Here is a 23,465-nt window from a genome sequence, read left to right as displayed (position 1 = left end):
AAGTAGATTGAGTAAACAAACAGACTGGATTTTATTAATTTGGAAATGGCCAAAGCAGATACAATAGGGACAGACTCGCCCTTCAATTTTACATCAAGTACAATTTTTCGGCCCTTTTCGTTTGTCAATGTTGCTTTCTTTGCCCAATAATCGACCACAGCGTTGTTCTTATGGTACCAAGGGACTCCTAGGAGGATGTCACAACCTTCCAAGGGCATTATGTAAAAGTCCTCATGCCCCAAATATCCTTGACAATGCAACCAAAGTTTGCCAATTGACAGGCGTAATGGCTATGTCTCTCTGCTGGTGGTCTCATCCTATCGGGTGTAATCTCGAGTCGCGCCGCCAATTCGGGTGAAATGAAGTTGGCCTTGGGCTCCTCCATCAAAGAAAATCAGGGCTTCTTGATCTTTCACTTTGCCCCAAGCTCGGCAAAGTTCTGTACTTCCATCAATCATGCTTGGGTCAGTACCCATGCAATCTCGAACTAGTCTTGCTTTCATCTTGCCTTTTTTGCCACGTTCCCTTGTTGTTCTCGAACTCTCTGGCCTGTTTTCATGTTGTTCTTGCTGTGCCTTTTTGGGGCACTTTGCGGAGACGTGCCCATGTTCCCCGCATTCAAAACACTTCCCTTCTTTGATGTAATTGACCCTCTCTTGAAGAGTGAGCCGGGGTCGTGTATCCTTGTCTTACTTTTCTTGGAAACTCTCTCTCTTTCTACTTTCATTATGAGAGGTCTGTTGGGTTCTCTGAGTCAAGTTCTCATCAGTAGGGTAAGTCAAATTTCCCAAATGTATCGCTAAACCCCGTTTCTCATGACCCATCAATTCTTGAATAGAATTTGACTTTTGTTCCAGGCAATAGTCTTGGATCTCTGTAGGGAATCCGCAACAAAACCGCTCAATCTGTTCCTTAAAAGAGACCTTCTTAAATGAAGAGGTTGGTAGAAAAGAGTTCCAAAATCTCTCGCAATAAGTGTCCAAAGAATCTCCCTTGGTCATCTGAAGATGATTCCAAGCGGTTCGTATATCTCATTCGTACTCCCGAGTCAGCCAAGAAGAAATAAAGAGCCTTTTGAATTTCAGCCATTTAATTGGAGCTTCTTTTCTCCTCGCTCGAGTCAAAAGAGCTAGAACAACTGTCAGAAACTGGGTAGTCCTTCAAATCGTACACGCTTCTTCTGCTTTCTTGCCGATGCAAAAGAAGATTGACGACCCAAATAACCGGGTAAGTCAGTCCCCTTCTTGTGCTTTCTCTTGCTTTTTGGATTTGTTGTTTGCGTCCAAAAGCCGGCTGATCTATGTCTGAACCACCTCTTGTAATTCTTGCTCTGTAAACATCCTCGGAGAAGGAGGTTTCGTGATTGCCGGTTTGATGGGTGGTTCTGTGGCTTTCTGCCACTGGGTGTGCACTTCTGCGATGGATTGCTAAGACAAAAATTTTACAAACTACGGATCCTTCGCAATTTTAATCATCTGCTTTGTGCACTCGTCAACCTGTTGTCAACGTTCCATCTCTTCAAGTTCGTATTGAGTAGGCCGAGGTGGCTCGTACTCCAATGTAACAGGGAATGGGCGGAACACAGCCCAAACGTTCCGAAACGGCGTTCAGAACGAGTCTCGTTCCCAAAATGGAGTCGGGAATGAAACACCGTTCCGGACGGAGTGTAACTAGAACAGTGTTTCGGAACAGGAGGAACATGAGGCGGAACGGCAGAACGCGGAGCGGAACAGGCAAAAGTAGGCATTTGGGGGTAAAAAAGTAGGCTTTTGGGGTTGTTTTGGGAACATATTTGGTGCACTTTGAGGGCAGGTTTGAAGGCAGATTTGGGGGCAGTTTTTGGGTTATTTAGGACTTTATTTGGGACGAAGCTGAATGGAGGTAGTTCAAGCCTTACTTTAGCCGACTGTTCCGGCCCCCCCTCCTCCCCGTTCCCGTCTCGTTCCGGACCCTCCCGTTCTCGTTCCCCATTCCCGTTCCGAGTAACTATGCCGTACTCTTCCTCTGTTTGTTCATCAAAATCTTCTTCGTGATCTCCTCCCGCATTATCAGATGCAGAAGAAGTCGACCGATTCTTGTTGGAATCCATAAGTGTCGCGAGAAAAGGATCGGATTTTCTTGTAGAAGAGAAATCGGCCGCACTTTGATACCACTATAACAAACTTGGACACCCTAAGTCAAGATTCTACCGCGACACAACAGAGATTCACTTCAAAACAATTCACAAAGACGACATGGCCCGCCATAGTTCCGTGCCCAAAGGTATTGGCCCCAAAGACTGGTGCCCCTTTCTGCATTTCTTTTTATATTAATCTGTGTGCAAATTACAAAGAGAGTCTCTGGGATCTCACACTCAGACTCTACGTCCAGATGCTCTGAGTTATGAGACCCAAGAGAGCTATTTATTGTTACAAGGGATGCCCAAAAGCAAAGCCCCAAAAATCTCAAAATCAAAAGCTTTTGAAACTTTAGAAGTTTCTCAAAAATTAAAGCATAGGGCGCAAATAGCTTGTCAGCGTAATTTTCGGAAATCCATACGGTTGTCAGCGTAAAAAGCGGAACGTCCCGTACTGTTGTCCGTACGGCCTGCCACGTCAGCATGTCAGCGCTTTTTCTGTGGCGGAATTTCCGTTGATGCGACGTCAGCCTGTCGGCGCATTTCAAGGGAGTCTGCCATGTCATCAGTTTGTGACAGATACAAGTGGAACGGACTTGCCCTTTAATTTTACATCAAGTACTATATGATATATCTCTACCCTTTTTATTCTTCAATATTGCTTTCCTAGCCCTGTAGTCGACCACAACGCCGTTCTTATGGTGCCAAGGGATTCCCAAAAGGATGTCACACCGTTCCAAAGGCATGATATAGAAGTCATCGTATCCTACATGCCCCTAACAATGCAACTGAAGTTTGCCTATGACAGGTGTAATGGCAATATCCCGTCCTGTTGTGGCTAGAACTGCCTCGGCTGATGGTCCCATCGGTCGACCGTAATTCCAAGTCGAGCCGCCAATTCAAGTTGGTCTTGGCTCCTGCATCAAAGAAGATGAGGGCTTCTTGATCTCGTACTTTGCCCCACGCTCTGCAAAGCTCCGTATTTTCAATCATTTGTTTGGGGTCGGTCCCCACAAAATCTGATACCAGTCCTGCCTTGGTCTTTCCTTTCTTTGCTTGCTCCTCCGTTGCTTTGGAGCTCTCTTGCTTGTCCTCTTCTTGATCATTGGACGCTTTGTTGGGGCACTTGGCAAGCACATGCCCTTGTTCCCTGCATCCATAACATTTGCTCTCTTTGAAGGTTGTAGTACTCGGTGCAGTGCTCTGCTGACAATCTAGGGCCTGCTGGTTTCTTTTTCTATTGTTTCCCCTTCTTGTTACCGCTAGTCGGTTCTTGTCTGGTCCTGACTGCCACAAGTCTGTCTGTAAGGTAGGTGAGTATGCCAATGTGCATAGCAAAACCATGTTTGGCATGCCCCACAATAGAATTGCTCAACCTGTTGAAAAAACAGGTAGAAAAGTAGCCCAAAATCTCTGACAATAGGTGTCCAATGTGTCATCCTTGGTTGTGAGGATTTGTGTCCAATTTCTGATACTTCATACTTATGTTTCTGAACAGAAGTTGAAAAGATAACTCTGACAAGAGATTGTGTGTTTGATTAATTGAATGAAACTGAGTACAATAGGCTCTTTATATAGGAGGCGAAGAGTCACAAATAAAAAGACACGTCTCATGGTGAAGAGACATGACTGTAGACGTAAAGTGACATCCTTTGAACAAAGGAGTGACCAATTGTCGAAGGAGTGTGGCTTTTGGCGAAGAGGTTTATCTCTAGAGCGAAGAGTCGTGACCATCCAAGTGTAGGGGTCCTCCTTGGCATGTCACTTCGTGTATTTGCAACCATGAGAAAGTGTATGATGCAACTAAGTCACAGTCGTGACATTTCCCCCCATTTAAAATGAGAGCCTTGGTTAAAGAAATGACTTCTGATATTGATAGAACGTTGGAAAAGCATTGAATTTCCAAAAATCTTCAACCTTTGAGTTATCTGAAACCTTTGTCTTAAACTGTTGCTTCTTGCGAAACCTTTTTGCTTTGATTGCTAAATCCCATGTCATTGCATTATTCATAGACTTTCCAAAGGAATGTGGTTTAATGAAGTTGATTGCAACAAGAGATTGATCTTCAAAATCCTTCATATGATATAAGACTTGTGGTTCAAAATCTTCCAATAAGTGCGAAACATTTGGTGAAGAGGAAATCTTCTCAAGACATTCTTTAGATGGGGTAACTTCAATTTTACGAATTGAGAGGATTTTGGATTGAGACTGCAATCATCTTTTAATAATGAATCCCAAAATTCTTCAAAATCATCTTCAGAAACTGCCACTTCATGACTTGGAATTGGCACATCATCATCCAACAAAGAATCAAAGAAAGCATAATCATCTTCTGACTCAGAATTTACAACTATGCTTTATCTTTATATGGTAATGAAGTATCACTTAGAAAAACTTCTTTCTCAAAATCATCTTTGTCTTTTGCCAATTAATTCAAGAGAAGTTATTCATGACTTGCAATTGACACATCATCATCCAACAAAGAATCAAAGAAAGCATAATCATCTTCTGACCCAGAATTTGCAACTATGTCTTTATCTTTATCTGGTAACGAAGTATCACTTGGAAAAACTTCTTACTCGAAATCATCTTTGTCTTCCCCAGTTAATTCAAGAGAAGTTAACAAATTTTAAAATTCATCAATAGTAATTTTTGCATCTGCATCGAAAATCATATCCGTTTCATAATCCACTGAATCATGCTGTTTGACTTGTACACGTGAGGCTTGAATCATTGGTTCCACACGATAAAGCCTGTATAAAATCAACTCATGTCCATCTTTGAACAAATTGATAGTATACCCTCTAAAGCTAATAGCTGGATCATATTGGAATAATCTATGCTGACCAAGAATCACGTCGTAGTAAGATAAAGGCATGACTTCGAAATCCAGTTGATCTACAAAATTTTGAATATCGAAGTGCGACTGCCCAATTGTTTCATTGCAAGTTAAAAATGATCCATCTGCTAACTCCACATCATACAAGTGAGGTGTGTCTGAGTTGGCAAGCCAAGTTGTTGAACTATTTGAGTGCTGACGAAATTACTAGAGCATCCATTGTCCACCAAAACATTGATGGAGCGACCATTGAGATTGCTACTGATACCAGTTGTTGCTGAGTAGTGAGTAGCGCGAACACGAGAGAGGAGAGAGTACAGACATAGAGATTGGGGTTGGAACAGCAGCACAGCTGAGTGTTCTCTCTGATAGCCTTATGATAAGGCAATGATGATAGGATAGTTAGCTAGTTAAGGTTAGTGTGGGCGGCCATGTCGGGCCGGACACTTGGCCTGAATACCCAACAATACTGTGGTTTTTATTCATCACGGTCCTCTTTTTTCATAGATGATGGTTTTGTGGTGTTTAACTTACGCATTATTGGTACATGATGTGTGCTCTATATTAAATATGAACTTCAAATGTAATTTGGTTTTGCTCATGATTTCAAACATGGCAGAAAGTTTATTCTTAGCGAAGGTTTCTGCATGCATAATAATCTGGAATTATCAAGGGTTTAGTGTTTATTCGTATTGGGTGCTTGATTGTTCAAGTTTTGGATACTTGTTCCTTGCATTTTCAGACCTTGCCCTCCTTGACTTTCTCAGTATTGTAGAGCTCACATTAATCTGAGAAATGGCTTGTTGCAGGTTGGAGATCTGGGTCTATCAAAGGTGAAGCAGCAGACCATGATTTCAGGAGGCGTACGAGGGACCCTGCCGTGGATGGCACCTGAGTTGCTGAATGGCAGCAGCAGCTTGGTGTGTGAAAAGGTTAGATACAACAAGCGTACAGACCTTGACAGAAGTCCTTGTTTCGGTATCCCACCGTTACAGGTTGAAGATATGTTTGTCCTTTGTCCAGGTGGATGTTTTTTCTTTCGGCATAGTTCTATGGGAGCTTCTCACAGGTGAAGAGCCTTATGCTAGTATGCACTACGGGGCAATCATTGGTAAGACAGTTTACATAAGCTACCCTGGTACTCCCATCCTTTTTAGAGCTTTATTGAATTCAGGTGAAAGCAAGGTAGCGGCTAAGCTTAAGATCATGTATGTTTGAATAATAGGAGGTATTGTCACCAACACATTACGACCACCGGTTCCTCGATGGTGTGATGTGGCATGGAGGTCTTTAATGGAGGCATGCTGGGCAGCTGACCCAGCTGAAAGGCCAACATTCACGGAGATTGCGAATAGCTTGCGAGCAATGGAAGCAACAGTTACTACGAAAGGGCAAGGACAAGCACAGAATGTAGAATAGCTCTCTCCCCCTCTTTTTTCCCTCTATATTTTTTTGATGGCCCAAACAAATTAAAGGTAGGAACAGGTAATACCACGGGGCTTTTTGGAGCTTCTGGGCCAGCAAGGCATCGTGTAAAATTACATATATTTTATGGTGATGGTCTTACAGTCTCCTTCCATGTATCAGAGAACATCACCAAGAGATTTGTTGTTTACATCCCCTGGCATACAGCTCTCTTTTGTTCTCATGTATTGAAGAATGTCATGGTAAAATTCTTTGCGAGCGTTTGACTTCAAATAATCAAACTCTAGCGTCGATGGATTTGTCCTGAAAGCATATAACGATTATAAGTTCTGGGAGCATTATGTATTGTGCCTTAGCATGTCCTGCAAACTTTACACGTGGTTAATGTCTTTATTAATGTCTCAAAACAACCAATGTGCCCAAATTCAAATATTAAGTAAATGTATCTCATTTAAAAATAGTACCAAAAAAATGCCAAAAGCTACGAGGCTAATGGTAAATTTGACAAGATGTCCGAGAAATGGTTTCTCAGGGTATCTTTGCCATGGAAAGTTGTTTTGATTAACATGCCTTGGCAACCTCTTCATGTGGTGCTCAATAATAGCTCTGATTTGTCTAGAAAGCGGGGTGGCTCAACCTACCCTGCAGTGGGCCAAGGGCAACTCCTCTTACCCTGGAAGATGAAGCCTCTTAATGTTGTATCTTGTTGATAATTGGACGTACTCAGTCGTGTAGCGCTTGCAAGCATGGTGTCAATAATTGCACTCGTACTCGGTTGTGTATTGATTGAGTCTTTAGTTATGGTGCTATTCCCACATCGCAAGACTTGATGTAATCCAATGATTTGTTTTGTCTTTTAGTAATTTATTTTCTTATTTGACAAGATGGTTGGTAGGGCAATTCCTCACTTGCGCGGTACTTAAGCTCCCAAGGTAGCATATGAATGCACAACTGTCCCCATTGTGTAATTCATTGCCAAGTTGGTTGCTTTAGCAAACTCTCTCTTTCTTTCTCATGCATTTACCCTAACCCTACGTTTTCGCATCGTCGACTTTGACATGGGATTAGAGCCGTTGGCTTCTTGATTGTGGGAGAGGGTGGCATGGCAAAGAAGAGATAAGGGTTGTTAAGGCATCTTAAAACGTTGCAACCGGAAAAGACATTGCAATTGCATTTTTGGAAAGCTTTGGAGTATGGTGTTTTTTGAGAATGTTGCAAAATGAGGCGTGGGAAAAATTTTTGCCAGCATTCAACGTTTTTGATATGTTGATCAAATGGCGTTAAAAGTCGACGATGCGAAAACGTAGATCTAGGAGAGAGTGCGCGAGAGAGAGAGAGAGAGAGAGAGAGAGAGAGAGAGAGAGAGAGAGAGAGAGTGTGTTCTTGAACCAACCAAGCACAACAATGAATTTATTATATACAATGGGGGGCTCGAGTTTGCTTATATACTACCCGAAGGAAATTGTACTACCTAAAATCTTGTCAAATAAGTAAAATATATACCTAGAGGACAAATTAATATCTAGGATCACATTGGGCATTCACTTGAGATGCATAAATTTTAACACCCTCTCTGTAGCTCATATGTAGGTAGATCAAGTCGATGAAGAAGCTATCATGGACACCCCAGCAAAGGATCCTTTCCGTTGGATACTCGGTCGTGGAACCATTGCCTTGTTCTTGAATATAATGCCATCTTGAGCACTGATTGCCTCATACAAAGTTGAAATGAAGACCACACTACGTCCAAGAATCCCCATTTGTGAAATGTGAACACATTTGTCCAAACTTTCAAGGCAATGAGCTTTGGAACACATCCAATGCATAATCTGACCAACAACAATGTATTATGCGGACAACCATAGTGTTTTGTATACGTCATGTTGGTTCCTTGCCAGATGCAATGTGCCTTGATCTCCAACACCGGGTTCAAAGAGAGCCTTGTACTCCGACACACGACTTCAAATCAAGTATAGGGATCTCCAATTGCCCCTCTCTATTGCTCATGTGCCTCTCCTTGGCTGAAGATGTTCTAACAATCCCCAGATCGGACTAGAAATCTAGCATCGAGGCCACTGTGGCCATCGCTACATGTGCCATGCTAGTCTCCTAGGTGGAAAGGCTATCACTGCTGTCCTCATCAAGCTTGCCTTTGCCTTTGTCCTTGTGCATGCCCTTCTATTTTCCTTTGGCTTTGAATCTTAAAATCAATGGACTCGTACCTCCCTCGAGGTCTTTGTGTGTGCCGAGGTAGCTAATTGAGTGCTAATCCAACCACTTTCTATAGCCAATGGTTGATCTTGGTCCATCTTTGTCGATGGAGCCCGACTTTGCCAAGCATCTCAACTAGTGGCTCCACTACTAGCATTTTCAAACCGCAACCAAGTCGAGCACAAACTTATTGCCGCAGGTGGGATGCCTCTCAAAATGCTCCCATGGATTGCTTTGCGTAATAAGGCCGTCACTAACGCACGGACGACGACACTGCTTGCTGTTAGAGAGAGAGAGAGAGAGAGAGAGAGAGAGAGAGAGAGAGCTTTGAATGGCAATGCAAATGAAAGATCGGCAAAGTCTTTTTTTACGCAAGCTATTTTCATTAAGAAGCCTTAAAAAATAGATTAAAATAAAGTAAAAAAAATTTGTGCAAGATATGATAAACACCACGTCTATATCACTACCTGCAAAGCAAAAGCAGGCATTGCCAACAAAATGCTCCACCTGGCTTAGGGCCAGAAAATCCATGGGCGTCTCAAAAAGCAGCCATAAAAGCCCCCCTGTTGGTAGGTTGATCCCCTAGATTTTCTTACTGTTGCTGCTGCGTCTCAGAACGCTAAAACATGGGCTATCGGTAGTTGCCTCCGTAGCGTGTCTCAAAACATTTGAACCCTCCATTACCTGCCTCGCAAAATGCCGTTGTCAAGGAAAACGTCGATGGAACTACTTTCCCTTCATTTTAAAATGCTAAGGAAAAACGCTGCCGAGGATTTCTTCATCTACACAGTGTTTCAATCTCCATACACTGATGTCGAGGTTTACCACCTTTAGCTACTCCTTTCCTCTTCATGCGCTTCTCCTTTAAAGATTAATAAGCACAGAGTTTTGATACCATGTCAAAGTTGATGAGAGAGAGAGAGAGAGAGAGAGAGAGAGAGAGATGAAAAGAGGTTAGGGCTTTGCGGGCACTCGAAAGCAGTCAGGCGAGGAGTGGGTCAAGGCCATCCCTCAGCTTGGTCTTCAGGATGCAGTTAAGAGAGCTGTTCATACATCCACGGCAACTGATCCGGGAGCTCATCGACACCTCTCGGATTGACAACGGCTTCAAAAGGTCCCTTCTTGTTCTCTTAAGCAATGGCTAGCCTTCCCCCTGCATTCCAATTAGATCCCCGCACTGCAGCATGACATGCAGTGCTAGGGAAGGGTTCTGAGGAGTACGACCCTAATGTGATGGCTCATATTCTCAAAGATGCTCTCACTCTAGAATTTGAAATCATTGGAGAACATAATTTTAGCTTACAATCCTCAGTAGTATGGTCTCCACTGTCTGTCTTTCGAGAGCGTGCTGTGGTACTTCTTTTATTGAAAAGCTACCAGACCTAGCAATAATCGTTAATGAATGTTACCATATACATGTGGTAGTGATGTGTGTGAACACACTAGGACCGCCGGGACATTTTTTCCCTCTTTAGAAGGTTTTTTCCCTCGAGCATTGTATATACGTCTATCACTCTAGGGCTATCTATCTTTCCATTGCACACTAAGTGATACACTCTCTATTGTGTGCCTTGAGCTTCCTTCATCTTCTCCAAGCTATGTGCGTTTTTCTGCAACACTAATTCCAACAATTGGTATCAGAGCAAGTTACGTCCTCCCGGGCTTAGTCGCCAGCTGCTCCAGCACGCGTCTGCTCACTTTCTCCGATTACAGTGAGGTTTGGCGAGCGTTCCCAGGTCGATAAATATTTTGGACAAGCGTCTGCTTAGTTTTTTGATTTGGGCTCATTTCGGCCTCCATTTCCACTACAGGCAGTACTGCACAGGCTATTTCGTCATTTTGTGTAAAATTTCTGTCAGTGCCGTTTCCTGCATAACACATGCCTTATAGTCTTCTACGGTTTGTGCTATATAGCACGTGTTGTTTCCGCTCTGTTTCTCCTATTTTCGGGCAGTTTTCACATGAGGTGCAATATTTACCATGGCTGACAACAACAACACAGATGTGTTCAAGATGTTTGCTGTTGAGGACAGGTTGGATGGGGACAACTACCCTATGTGGCTTATATGATGCAACATGTTCTTGTGTCAAAGGACGCCTGGAACATTGTGTAGGGCATTGATGTACGTCCTGGTTCTGAGGATGTAGGCGAGGTTGAGGATGTTGCAGGTCTTTCTGCAAGGATTGCTGCTGTTAGAGTTGTTTTGCATACGGCAGAACAAGCTCGTTGGGATGTAAAGGGTGCGCAGGCTCATGCATTGATTGCATTGTCTGTGAAGCGCACCATTGTTCCTTACATCCGTTTAGCAAAATCTACAAAACAGGCTTGGGATATTCTAGCAGGTCTTTATGCAAGCCGCAATGAGGGTAAAATTGCTTTGCTGCATAAAGAGCTGGAGTCGAAGATTATGCATGAGGAAGATGATATGGACACTTTCCTTGCTAGTATCAAGGATATCAATGAGAAACTTATTTCTGCAGGTCAAGTCATTTCAAACAGTTCCCTTGTGCAGACTGTTCGTGATGCCTTACCAGATTCCTACCAGACTTTTACTAGTACTTGGACACTGATGACCCAAGGCAGTCTTGAAGTTGTCAAGTTTGATGCATTATACACATTGCTGTTGCAAGAGTCACTTTCTAGAAAAAACAGGACTAAACAGCGTGCAGTTGAACAGGCTTTTATTGCTTCTCAAAGAAAGGGTGGTAACAGCAATGCAGCCACTTCTTATGGTTCTGCTGCGAGTGGCAAAACTTCTGTTCCTAATACTTCTGCTGTCAGCAATTCGTCTGGCAATTCTGGTGATACGGGCAAAAAGAAGATGCGTTGCCATTATTGTAAAGCTAATAATCATTTGATCAAGTCGTGTCCTAAGTTGAAGGCCAAAGAGGCTAAGAAGAAAGAGGGTGGTTCCACTGCAAATGCTGGTTCCACTACAAATGCAGCCATTGTTGAGTCTTCTGTGAAAGGAGACTGTGTTGCTGATGTTGATGCAGAATGGGCTTTTAGCGCATAGTGCACTTACAATCCTGTTGTCCATGATGCATGCTTGTCAGTTGCTTCAGATTCACATGTGTGGTATTTTGACAGTGGTGCTACAAAGCACTTTACCTCACATCGTGAATTGTTCACCTCTCTCGAGTCTGTCCCTCATGGGAATTTTGTCACTTGTGCCAACAATGCCTCTTATCCATGTTCAAAGAGTTGGAAAGATTGTGCTTACTGTTGCAAATGGCAGTTCCTTCACACTTGTTGATGCACTTTATGTACCTGGGATCAAGAAGAATCTCTTGTCTGTATCCGCACTTGCTAGACTTGGACTTGTAGTCAAATTTGTGGATGACAGATTTACAGTTCATGATCTCAGTTTTGGTGATGAAATTGTTGCATCTGGCCTTTTGTGCCGTGGGCTATATAAGCTCACTTTGTATGGCAAGTGTGGACAAAATTTTACAAATGCTTTGCAGATTCAAGGGCTATTTCAGATGCAAAACTTTTGCATGCACGTTTTGGTCATCTGAATTTTGTCAGTTTTCTGTATTTGGAGAAATCGGATATGGTTACTTCTTTGCCACCTCTTGAAGCACCTGTCAAACATGTTTGTGAAGGCTGTATTTTGGGTAAGATGCAGCGTTCTAAGTTTCCAAAGGATGGTTCAGTTCGGGCCACATGCAGGTTGCAGCTTGTGCATAGTGATGTTTGTGGGCCCATGCAAACTCCGTCCTTGGGCAACTACCTGTACTTCGTGACTTTCATTGATGATTACTCCAGGCATGCATGGGTATTTCTGCTTAAAGCGAAGTCTGAAGTTTTAATGTGCTTCAAACAATTTTTGGCTATGGCTGAAAATGTCTCGAAATGTACTACGGGCACCCTCCGTTCCGATCGAGGGGGAGAGTTTATGTCTCATGAATTTAATGCATTTCTGGCTAGTCGTGGGATAAAACACCAATGTACAGTGCCTTATACACCTTAGTAAAATGGTGTTGCTGAGAGGAAAAACAGGTCACTTACGGAAATGGCACGATGTATGGTCAAAAGTCAAGCTTTGCTGCATTCTTTTTGGCTTGAGGCCATCATGTGTGCCACTTATGTACTTAACAGGTGTCCTACGAAAGCTTTGCAGTCTATTACTCCATATGAAGCATGGCATGATAGAAAACCTTCTATTGAGCACATGCGTGTTTTTGGCTGTTTGGCATATGCTTTGGTGCCACAAGTGCAGCGCAGAAAATTGGATGATAAGGCTGTCAAATGTATTTTTGTTGGTTATAGTGTTGAAAGCAAAGGTTACAGGTTGTATCATCCGCAAACAAAACGTATTCTGGTTTCACGGGATGTAGTGTTTGTGGAAGACTCTGTTCAGCCCTTGCTGTCATGTACTAGAGACAGTAATGTAAGCTCACAGGACATTTATGACACTTTGTTGCCTCTTTTCAGTGGTGGAAATACGAATGTAAGTTTCAATGAGGCAAATGTACAGCCTATGGGGGTTTCTGAAAATGTTTTAGAACAGCCTATTACTGATGCAGATGTACATGATGTACTTGATGAGGAAAGGGCTGAAAATGAGCAGGCTAGAGGTATGCCAAAATGGCTGGTGCACACTTTGCGTGACAGTAAATTGGATGCACCTCTGTCTAGTCGTACTCGTTCAGGCTCTCGCCATGCATCTTATGCATCAGATTGTTAGGCTTTGGCTGTGTCTAGCTTACATGATGTTGAGGAGCCTCTGTCGTTTGATGAAGCACAGAATTCAGAAAATTGGATGACTGCCATGCAATTAGAATATGATGCACTTATAGAAAATGACACATGGACTTTATGTGATTTGCCTCCTGGCAAAAAGGCCATTGGTACGAAGTGGGTTTACAAGTTGAAATGCAAGCCGGATGGTGAGATCGATCACCATAAGGCTCGACTTGTTGCAAAGGGTTATGCACAGCAAAAAGGCATAGATTATGAAGAGACTTTTGCTCCCACTTGTCGTATGACTACTATGCGTTTTCTATGTGCATTGGCAGCTCATTTTGGTTGGGATGTACATCAATCAGACATTGTTACTGCTTTCTTGAATGGTGACATATTTGAGGAAGTTTATGTAACGCAGCCTCGCGGTTTTGTCATAGAAGGACAAGAGGACAAAGTGTGCAGATGTAAGAAAGCTTTGTATGGGTTGAAGCAATCTCCTCGTGCTTGGTATGAGAAAGCTGACACTCATTTGGTTAAACGAGGCTTTCGTAACAGTCCAACAGAAAGCGCATTATATGTCAAGCTTAAGGGTGATGTACTTCTCATTGTGGTTCTTTATGTTGATGATTTGTTGATCACTGGACCAAATGAGAGACATATTGCTGAATTTAAGGCTGATTTAAATGCTACTTTCAAGATGAAAGATTTGGGGCTGTTGCATCATTACTTGGGTATACAGTTTAAGCAGTGTGATGGTGGTATTGCCTTGTGTCAGAAAAGTTACATAGAGACATTGCTATGTAAGTTTGGACTTGAGGATTGCAAACCTATTGCCACTCCCATGGAAACAGGTTTGAAGTTGAGTCTACATGATGCTGGCGATCCTGCTGATGTCACTCTTTACCAAACTGCTGTTGGCTGCCTCATTTATGTATGCAACACGAGGCCAGATATTCAGTTTGCAGTCTCGCAGGTCAGCAGATTTATGCATAGCCCAGGGTCTAAGCATTGGCAGGCTGTCAAGAGGATTTTCCGCTACCTTAGTGGCACTTTACATCTTGGCTTGTTTTATCCCAAGGGGGGATCATTGCCGCCAGACTTACATGCTTTTTCGGACTCAGATTGGGCTGGTTGTTTTGACACGCGAGTGTCCACAAGTGGTTTTTGTTTCATGCTTGGCAGTTCATGTATATCATGGTTGAGCAAGAAGCAACCTACTGTGGCCACTTCGAGTTGTGAGGCTGAGTACAGGGCAGTCTTCACAGCTACGGTTGAGTGTGTATGGCTCAGACGCCTTATGGCTGACTTGGGTGTTGGACAGGACACTGGCAACACTATCTACACTGACAGTCAGAGCGCATTGGCAGTTGCGAGGAACCCAGTTTTTCATGCTCGCACAAAGCACATTGAGGTGCATTACCACTATGTCAGGGAGAGGCTCTCAGCAGGAGAGATCAGCTTGGCTTATGTGCCAACACAGGACAACCTTGGAGATCTTTTCACAAAGGCATTGTCTCGTGGGAAGCTTGAAGCTTTCCGCAAAGCTTTGGGCTTGCTCCCCTTTGTGGACTGATCATGTCCTCAGGGCATGGCACTTCCCTTTACTCATGTGCCAGCTCTCGTTCACGGCATGACTCCAGGGGGATTTGTTACCATATACATGTGGTAGTGATGTGTGTGAACACACTAGGATCGCCGGGGTAATTTTTCTCTCTTTAGGAGGTTTTTTTCCCCGAGCATTGTATATACGCCCATCACTCTAGGGCTATCTATCTTTCCATTGCACACTAAGTAATACACTCTCTATTGTGTGCCTTGAGCTTCCTTCGTCTTCTCCAAGCTGTGTGCGTTTCTGCACCCCTAATTCCAACCTCTATTTGGGCTCATTTCGGCCTCCGTTTCCACTACAGGCAGTACTGCACAGGCTATTTCGTCATTTTGTGCAGATTTTCTGTCAGTGCCGTTTTCTGCATAACAGGTGCCTTATAGTCTTCTACGGTTTGTGCTATATAGCACGTGTTGTTTCCGCTCTGTTTCTCCTATTTTCGGGCAGTTTTCACATCAGGTGCAGCATTTACCATGGCTGACAACAACAACACAGATGTGTTCAAGATGTTTGCTGCTGAGGACAGGTTGGATGGGGACAACTACCCTATGTGGGCTTATATGATGCAACATGTTCTTGTGTCAAAAGGTGTCTGGAACATAGTGCAGGGCATTGATGTACGTCCTGGTTCTGAAGATGTAGGCGATGTTGAGGATGTTGCAGGTCTTGCTGCAAGGATTGCAGCTGTTAGAGTTGTTTTGCCTACGGCAGAACAAGCTCGTTGGGATGCTAAGGATGCGCAGGGTCATGCATTGATTGCGTTGTCTGTGAAGCGCACCATTATTCCTCACATCCGTTCAGCAAAATCTGCAAAACAAGCTTGGGATATTCTAGCAGGTCTTTATGCAAGCCGCAATGAGGCTAAAATTGCTTTGCTGCGTAAAGAGCTAGAGTCGAAGATTATGCATGAGGAAGATGATATGGACACTTTCCTTGCTAGTGTCAAGGATATCAATGAGCAACTCATTTCTGCAGGTGAAGTCATTTCGGACAGTTCCCTTGTGCAGACTGTTCTTGATGCCTTACCAGATTCCTACCAGACTTTTGCTAGTACTTGGAGACTGATGACCCAAGGAAATCCTGAAGTTGTCAAGTTTGATGCATTATGCACATTGCTGTTGCAAGAGTCACTTTCTAGAAAAAACAGGACTAGGCAGCGTGCAGTTGAACAGGCTTTTATTGCTTCTCAAAGAAAGGGTGGTAACAGTAATGCAGCCACTTCTTATGGTTCTGCTGTGAGTGGCAAAAATTCTGTTCCTAATGCTTCTGGTGGCAGCACTTCGTTTGGCAATTCTGGTGATAAGGGCAAAAAGAAGATGCGTTGCCATTATTGTAAAGCCAATGATCACTTGATCAAGTTGTGTCCTAAGTTGAAGGCCAAAGAGGCTAAGAAGAAAGAGGGTGGTTCCACTGCAAATGCTGGTTCCACTACAAATGCAGCCATTGTTGAGTCTTCTGTGAAAGGAGATTGTGATGCTGATGTTGATGCAGAATGGGCTTTTAGCGTAGAGTGCACTTACAATCCTGCTGTCCATGATGCATGCTTGTCAGTTGCTGCAGATTCACATGTGTGGTATTTCGACAGTGGTGCTACAAAGCACATTACCTCACATCGTGAATTGTTTACCTCTCTCGAGTCTGTCCCTCATGGGAATTCAGTCACTTGTGCCAACAACGCCTCTTATCCAGTTCAGGGAGTTGGAAAGATTGTGCTCACTGCTGCTAATGGCAGTTCCTTCACACTTGTTGATGCACTTTATGTACCTGGGATCAAGAAGAATCTCTTGTCTGTATCCGCACTTGCTAGACTTGGACTTGTAGTCAAATTTGTGGATGACAGATGTACAGTTCATGATCTCAGTTTTGGTGATGAAATTGTTGCATCTGGGCTTTTGTGCCGTGGGCTGTATAAGCTCACTTTGTATGACAAGTGTGGACAAAATTTTGCAAATGCTGTTGCAAATTCAAGGGCTATTTCAGATGCAAAACTTTGGCATGCACGTTTTGGTCATCTCAATTTTGCAAGTTTGCTGCGTTTGCAGAAATCTGATATGGTTGTTTCTTTGCCGTCTCTTGAAGCACCTGTCAAACATGTTTGTGAAGGCTGTATTCTGGGTAAAATGCAACGTTCTAAGTTTCCAAAGGATGGTTCAGTTAGGGCCACATGCAGGTTGCAGCTTGTGCATAGTGATGTTTGTGGGCCCATGCAAACTCCGTCCTTGGGCAACTACCTGTACTTCGTGACTTTCATTGATGATTACTCCAGGCATGCATGGGTATTTCCGCTTAAAGCGAAGTCCGAAGTTTTTATGTGCTTCAAACAATTTTTGGCTATGGCTGAAAATGTCTCAAAACGTACTATGGGCACCCTCCGTTCCGATCGAGGGGGGGAGTATATGTCTCATGAATTTAATGCATTTCTGGCTAGTCGTGGGATAAAACACCAATGTACAGTGCCTTATACACCTCAGCAAAATGGTGTTGCTGAGAGGAAAAACAGGTCACTAACGGAAATGGCACGATGTATGGTCAAAAGTCAAGCTTTGCTGCATTCTTTTTGGCTTGAGGCCATCATGTGTGCCACTTATGTACTTAACAGGTGTCCTACGAAAGCTTTGCAGTCTATTACTCCATATGAAGCATGGCATGATAGAAAACCTTCTATTGAGCACATGCGTGTTTTTGGCTGTTTGGCATATGCTTTGGTGCCACAAGTGCAGCGCAGAAAATTGGATGATAAGGCTGTCAAATGTATTTTTGTTGGTTATAGTGTTGAAAGCAAAGGTTACAGGTTGTATCATCCGCAAACAAAACGTATTCTGGTTTCACGGGATGTAGTGTTTGTGGAAGACTCTGTTCAGCCCTTGCTGTCATGTACTAGAGACAGTAATGTAAGCTCACAGGACATTTATGACACTTTGTTGCCTCTTTTCAGTGGTGGAAATACGAATGTAAGTTTCAATGAGGCAAATGTACAGCCTATGGGGGTTTCTGAAAATGTTTTAGAACAGCCTATTACTGATGCAGATGTACATGATGTACTTGATGAGGAAAGGGCTGAAAATGAGCAGGCTAGAGGTATGCCAAAATGGCTGGTGCACACTTTGCGTGACAGTAAATTGGATGCACCTTTATCTAGTCGTACTCGTTCAGGCTCTCGCCATGCATCTTCTGCATCAGATTGTTATGCTTTGGCTGTGTCTAGTTTACATGATGTTGAGGAGCCTCTGTCTTTTGATGAAGCACAGAATTCAGAAAATTGGATTGCTGCCATGAAATCAGAATATGATGCACTTCTAGAGAATGACACATGGACTTTATGTGATTTGCCTCCTGGCAAAAAGGCCATTGGTACGAAGTGGGTTTACAAGTTGAAACGCAAGCCGGATGGCGAGATCGATCGCCATAAGGCTCGACTTGTTGCAAAGGGTTATGCACAACAAAAAGGCATAGATTATGAAGAGACTTTTGCTCCCACTTGTCGTATGACTACTGTGCGTTTTCTATGTGCATTGGCAGCTCATTTTGGTTGGGATGTACATCAATCAGACATTGTTACTGCTTTCTTGAATGGTGACATATTTGAGGAAGTTTTTGTAACGCAGCCTCGCGGTTTTTTCATAAAAGGACAAGAGGACAAAGTGTGCAAATGTAAGAAGGCTTTGTATGGGTTGAAGCAATCTCCTCGTGCTTGGTATGAGAAAGCTGACACTCATTTGGTTAAACGAGGCTTTCGTAACAGTCCAACAGAAAGCGCATTATATGTAAAGCGTGAGGATGATGTATTTCTCATTGTGGTTCTTTATGTTGATGATTTGCTGATCACTGGACCAAATGAGAGACATATTGCTGAATTTAAGGCTGATTTGAATGCTACTTTCAAGATGAAAGATTTAGGGCTGTTGCATCATTACTTGGGTATACAGTTTAAGCAGTGTGATGGTGGTATTGCCTTGTGTCAGAAAAGTTACATAGAGACATTGCTATGTAAGTTTGGACTTGAGGATTGCAAACCTATTGCCACTCCCATGGAAACAGGTTTGAAGTTGAGTCTACATGATGCTGGCGATCCTGCTGATGTCACTCTTTACCAAACTGCTGTTGGCTGCCTCATTTATGTATGCAACACGAGGCCAGATATTCAGTTTGCAGTCTCGCAGGTCAGCAGATTTATGCATAGCCCAGGGTCTAAGCATTGGCAGGCTGTCAAGAGGATTTTCCGCTACCTTAGTGGCACTTTACATCTTGGCTTGTTTTATCCCAAGGGGGGATCATTGCCGCCAGACTTACATGCTTTTTCGGACTCAGATTGGGCTGGTTGTTTTGACACGCGAGTGTCCACAAGTGGTTTTTGTTTCATGCTTGGCAGTTCATGTATATCATGGTTGAGCAAGAAGCAACCTACTGTGGCCACTTCGAGTTGTGAGGCTGAGTACAGGGCAGTCTTCACAGCTACGGTTGAGTGTGTATGGCTCAGACGCCTTATGGCTGACTTGGGTGTTGGACAGGACACTGCCAACACTATCTACACTGACAGTCAGAGCGCATTGGCAGTTGCGAGGAACCCAGTTTTTCATGCTCGCACAAAGCACATTGAGGTGCATTACCACTATGTCAGGGAGAGGCTCTCAGCAGGAGAGATCAGCTTGGCTTATGTGCCAACACAGGACAACCTTGCAGATCTTTTCACAAAGGCATTGTCTCGTGAGAAGCTTGAAGCTTTCCGCAAAGCTTTGGGCTTACTCCCCTTTGTGGACTGATCCTGTCCTAAGGGCATGGCACTTCCCTTTACTCATGTGCCAGCTCTCGTTCACAGCATCACTCCAGGGGGGATTTGTTACCATATACATGTGGTAGTGATGTGTGTGAACACACTAGGACCGCCGGGGCATTTTTTCCCTCTTTAGGAGGTTTTTTCCCCGTGCATTGTATATACGCCCATCACTCTAGGGCTAACTATCTTTCCATTGCACACCAAGTAACATACTCTCTGTTGTGTGCCTTGAGCTTCCTTCGTCTTCTCCAAGCTGTGTGTGTTTCTCTGCAACCCTAATTCCAACAATGGAAACTGCTTGCATCAGTTGATTTGTCTGCTGGCTTGGTGGATGGGGATTTTAACATGGTATGTAACAGTATTGACACAACTTCTACTGGCACTGTTATATCTAACGTGGACTATCAAGCCTGGGAAGATTTAACAGCTGGACAATGGGTTGACTCATGGACTGCTACCTGTAGTCCTACTCCTGGCTTTACCTTCCACTCACAATCAATCCCATACCTCTTCCTGGTCGATGTTGGTCAAAATCTATTTCATAGGTTCAGACTGGTTGCGTGCATTTGCCCATATGCATGTGGATATTCAAGTTTCTTTATCAGATCACTTTTCTTTGATTTTGTGCTTGAATAATGTTGACGTAAAGTCTTTTAAACAGTGTGGTATTGCCAGGCCATTAATGGTTAATAATCTTTTGTTACACCATGAATCTTTTAAAAATGCTGTGTTAAAATGCTTTGGATGCTTCTATGTCAAAGTTTGGTTTGGAGCAACCTATGCTAGCATGGCATTGCCTTTGTTAAAAAATGCAGAGATGTATCAGACATGTAGGCAAAGATTTGTCCTGACTGAAAAAACTTGATGTAAGACAAGCATTTGATTACATTAAAAACATTATGGCTCAAGATGTATCAAATCTAACTGAGGGAGACATAGATGGGCTGACTGCAGCAAGGCAAGTACTCAGAAATCATGATGCAGAGATGGCTGTAAGAGCTAGGTTCTTATGCAGGCAGCATGAACTTAAGGATGTACATTGCTGTTAAAAGTTCTTTTTTAGCAAACTGAAACCTAAATATGCCAGACAGAGTCTTCATAGGGTAATCAAGGATGATGGGAGTGCGGTGTTAGAACCAGCTGAAATCATGGAGGAAAGTAAACAATATTTTGAGCAAATTTTGAATAAGGAGGTTGATCAGTCTCTTGAGAGGCAGCAGACAATTGATTTGTTATTGTCTATTGTGGATCGATGCATTGAGCCAAGTAATGCCAGTAGATTGAAGGTTCCTTTTGAAGGAAATGAAATTTTGTGGGCTGTCAAGAAATTGGGGAATGCTAAGACCCATGGTATTTGCGGATTGACAAAGGAATTCTTACTGGCTTATTGGGACAGGTTGAGCCAATTGGTTTTAGCAGCTATCAATCAAATCTGGCTAACTCAATGCATGGACTCCCTGTTGAAACAAGGAATCATTAAATTGTTGCCTAGAAAACTTTCCCTGCCTCCTTGTCAGATTGGAGACCAATCACAAGGATGGACATTCGTATAGAGTGCTAGGTAAGGCTATAGCTATCAAAATCTCACCTTTTTTGAGAAAACACATACATGAAGCTCAATTAGGGTTCATTTGGGGTAGATCTATCGTGGATAACATTCTGACAATCATGTTGGGCATAGAGGCTTGCAAAAAACTAATAAAAAATTGGTGCTTCTGCAGTTAGACTTTGCTAAAGCCTTGAATATGTCATTTGGGATTTTGTGGTCAAAGTATGAGTAAGCTTGGTTTTGGAAATAGAATATCTTCATGAATTTTGTTGTTGAGTTTGGGAGAAATCTCCAGAATAATAGTTAATGGGAGAATGTCTGATGCAGCCACACTGGGAAGGTCAGTGAGGCAAGGATGTCCTTTGAGTCCTTTACTGTTTGCTGTTGCTGCTCATCCATTGTTCTACTTTTTAAATGCACAAGCTAATGTGAAAAGTCTCAAAGGGTTACAAATTGGACAGGAACATGTGGTTGCTCTGGGTTTTGCCGATGATACTATTTCATTTTTGTAGTCTGATAATCTAAGTATAGGGAAATGTTTATCTAAGTGTGTATTCTTTGGCAGCTGGTCTAGAGATAAACATGGTAAATCTAATCTCATAGATGACTCAGTTGATAATTCCAACAGTCTCATTTGGAGGGGGAAAAGAATACATCGAGGCACTGCGTTTAGACACCCGGGATACCCTATTGGGTTGGATGTTACCAGTAAACAACTTACAAGTTGGGTGGAGGAAAGAGTGTCTAGTAAAATTTCTAGTTGGCATTGTGATGAGTGGCCTTTTCATGTAAGAGTGAGGATTTTAAAGCTATTATGCTGCCCTACCTATTGTACTTCTTATCATTGCTTGACTGGTCAGATCAGGCATTGAATAATTTTAGATCTATGTTTATTAAATTTTTGTGGGGCTCGTTGGATGGCCTAGGATCTCATTGCTATGCTAGTCAACTTGGATGGTTTAGGAATACTGCATCTGAGGAATCACATGCTGCCAGGAGAGCCACCCTCATCAAAAACATGGTGAGATCTGATACATGCTGGTCTAGACTGCTTTGGTACCTGATAAACAAAGCTGTTGTATATTTCCATGGCACCTGGGATATGGTGTCGTAGGACGAACTGTTTTCTGTTGCTCTTAAACTTTGTGGGAAAACTGGTAATATGATAGTGAGATCATGGAAATGTGTATGCTCTAAACATAAAGTTTTTATGTGGACAGTTTTGACTGGTGCTCTGCGCGTTGGGGAATTGTTGGCTAGGAAGAATCTAATGCAAGGAAAATGTGTAAGATGTAATAAAATGGAAACCATGAAACACCTATTTTTGAATTGCCGGCAAGTACAATTGTGGTGCTAAGCACTTCAAGATATTTGTATGTTGTGTTGGAAGGTTAAAACTACGAATTTTGCACGGGTTTTTGGGATGGTGCATATTGAGAATGTGGGTCTCCAATTATGCTTGTTGTCTATTAGAATCTAGATGCTGTCTTTCATTTGAAATGCTCAAAACTCTACAGTCTTTAAAAGTCTTCATATACTTACTCATTGCCTTGGTGTCTTTTGAAAACTTCTTAAGGACTACCTTGCCTTGCCCCAACATTCGTAAAGACAAATGCAAGAGTACATTGAAGTACTTTGAGGGATGTAAAGATACAAAGATGTTAAACAATGTAATATAGAAGGAAGAGAGAGAGAGAGAGAGAGAGTGTTTCCGAATCAACCAATTATACCATGAGTTTATTATATACAATTGGGGAACTTGGGTTTGCTTATAACCTACCTAGAATCTTGTTGAATAAGTAATATAAATACCTAAAGGACAAATCAATAGCTAGGATCACATTCGGCATTCATGTGAGATGAATAAATTTCAACAAATAGAGCTTGCTTAGAACCTAGTCTCCAATGAATGGGCTTTGAGACTAAATGAGAAACACTCCTAGAACGTACACAAATGCCTCCCTACAGCCCAACATACCATGATCCACTAACAAATATTCTTAGAATCATAAAATTTTCCTCACCCAAAACTCAATCAACCACTACAACTAAGCTTCATTGTGTGCTCCTTATTCACCTATATAGAGATAAGAATAATAGAATGGTTAGTGATGTTAACAATGAGTGTGTCTTTTCTGGGGAGCTTTTCATTTTGAGCTTTTTGAAAAAGTGCATCATTTTTCAAGTTTTTTGGAAACATCTCTTGAATGCTGTGATATTCTTTTAGATAAATCCTCTTGCTAATAAGCTAG

At 42.7% G+C, this 23,465-nt stretch overlaps 1 protein-coding gene and 1 long non-coding RNA gene across 10 annotated transcripts in view; both read left to right on the top strand.

Moving 5' to 3' along the window:
• LOC147424217 (RAF-like serine/threonine-protein kinase 20) overlaps nt 1–6,638 on the top strand; it is a 60,647-nt gene extending 54,009 nt beyond the window's left edge. For all 4 annotated transcript variants that reach the window (XM_086502204.1, XM_086502202.1, XM_086502203.1 and 1 more), the window contains 3 exons: nt 5,765–5,887; nt 5,979–6,066; nt 6,181–6,638. In XM_086502204.1, coding sequence (XP_086358330.1) covers nt 5,765–5,887; nt 5,979–6,066; nt 6,181–6,374 — 405 coding nt within the window. In that variant the 3' untranslated portion in view covers nt 6,375–6,638. The remainder of the gene's footprint in view (nt 1–5,764; nt 5,888–5,978; nt 6,067–6,180) is intronic.
• Nucleotides 6,639–9,081: 2,443 nt separating this feature from the next.
• On the top strand, nt 9,082–22,720 carry LOC147424216 (uncharacterized). 6 transcript variants are annotated; one of them, XR_015186662.1, is made up of 3 exons: nt 9,098–9,410; nt 22,140–22,234; nt 22,434–22,720. It is a non-coding gene; the product is annotated as an uncharacterized LOC147424216 (long non-coding RNA). The 6 variants fall into 6 exon arrangements; XR_015186664.1 differs by having other exon boundaries at nt 9,106–9,705; XR_015186667.1 differs by lacking the exon at nt 22,140–22,234 and having other exon boundaries at nt 9,082–9,410.
• Nucleotides 22,721–23,465: the final 745 nt, after the last annotated feature.

The sequence above is a fragment of the Adiantum capillus-veneris genome, chromosome 26, assembly GCF_014529385.1.
Source record: "Adiantum capillus-veneris isolate H3 chromosome 26, ASM1452938v2, whole genome shotgun sequence".
Classification (NCBI taxonomy): Eukaryota; Viridiplantae; Streptophyta; class Polypodiopsida; order Polypodiales; family Pteridaceae; genus Adiantum; species Adiantum capillus-veneris.
The sequence above is the reverse complement of the archived record's forward strand: the minus strand, read 5'-3'. Positions and strand labels throughout refer to the sequence as shown.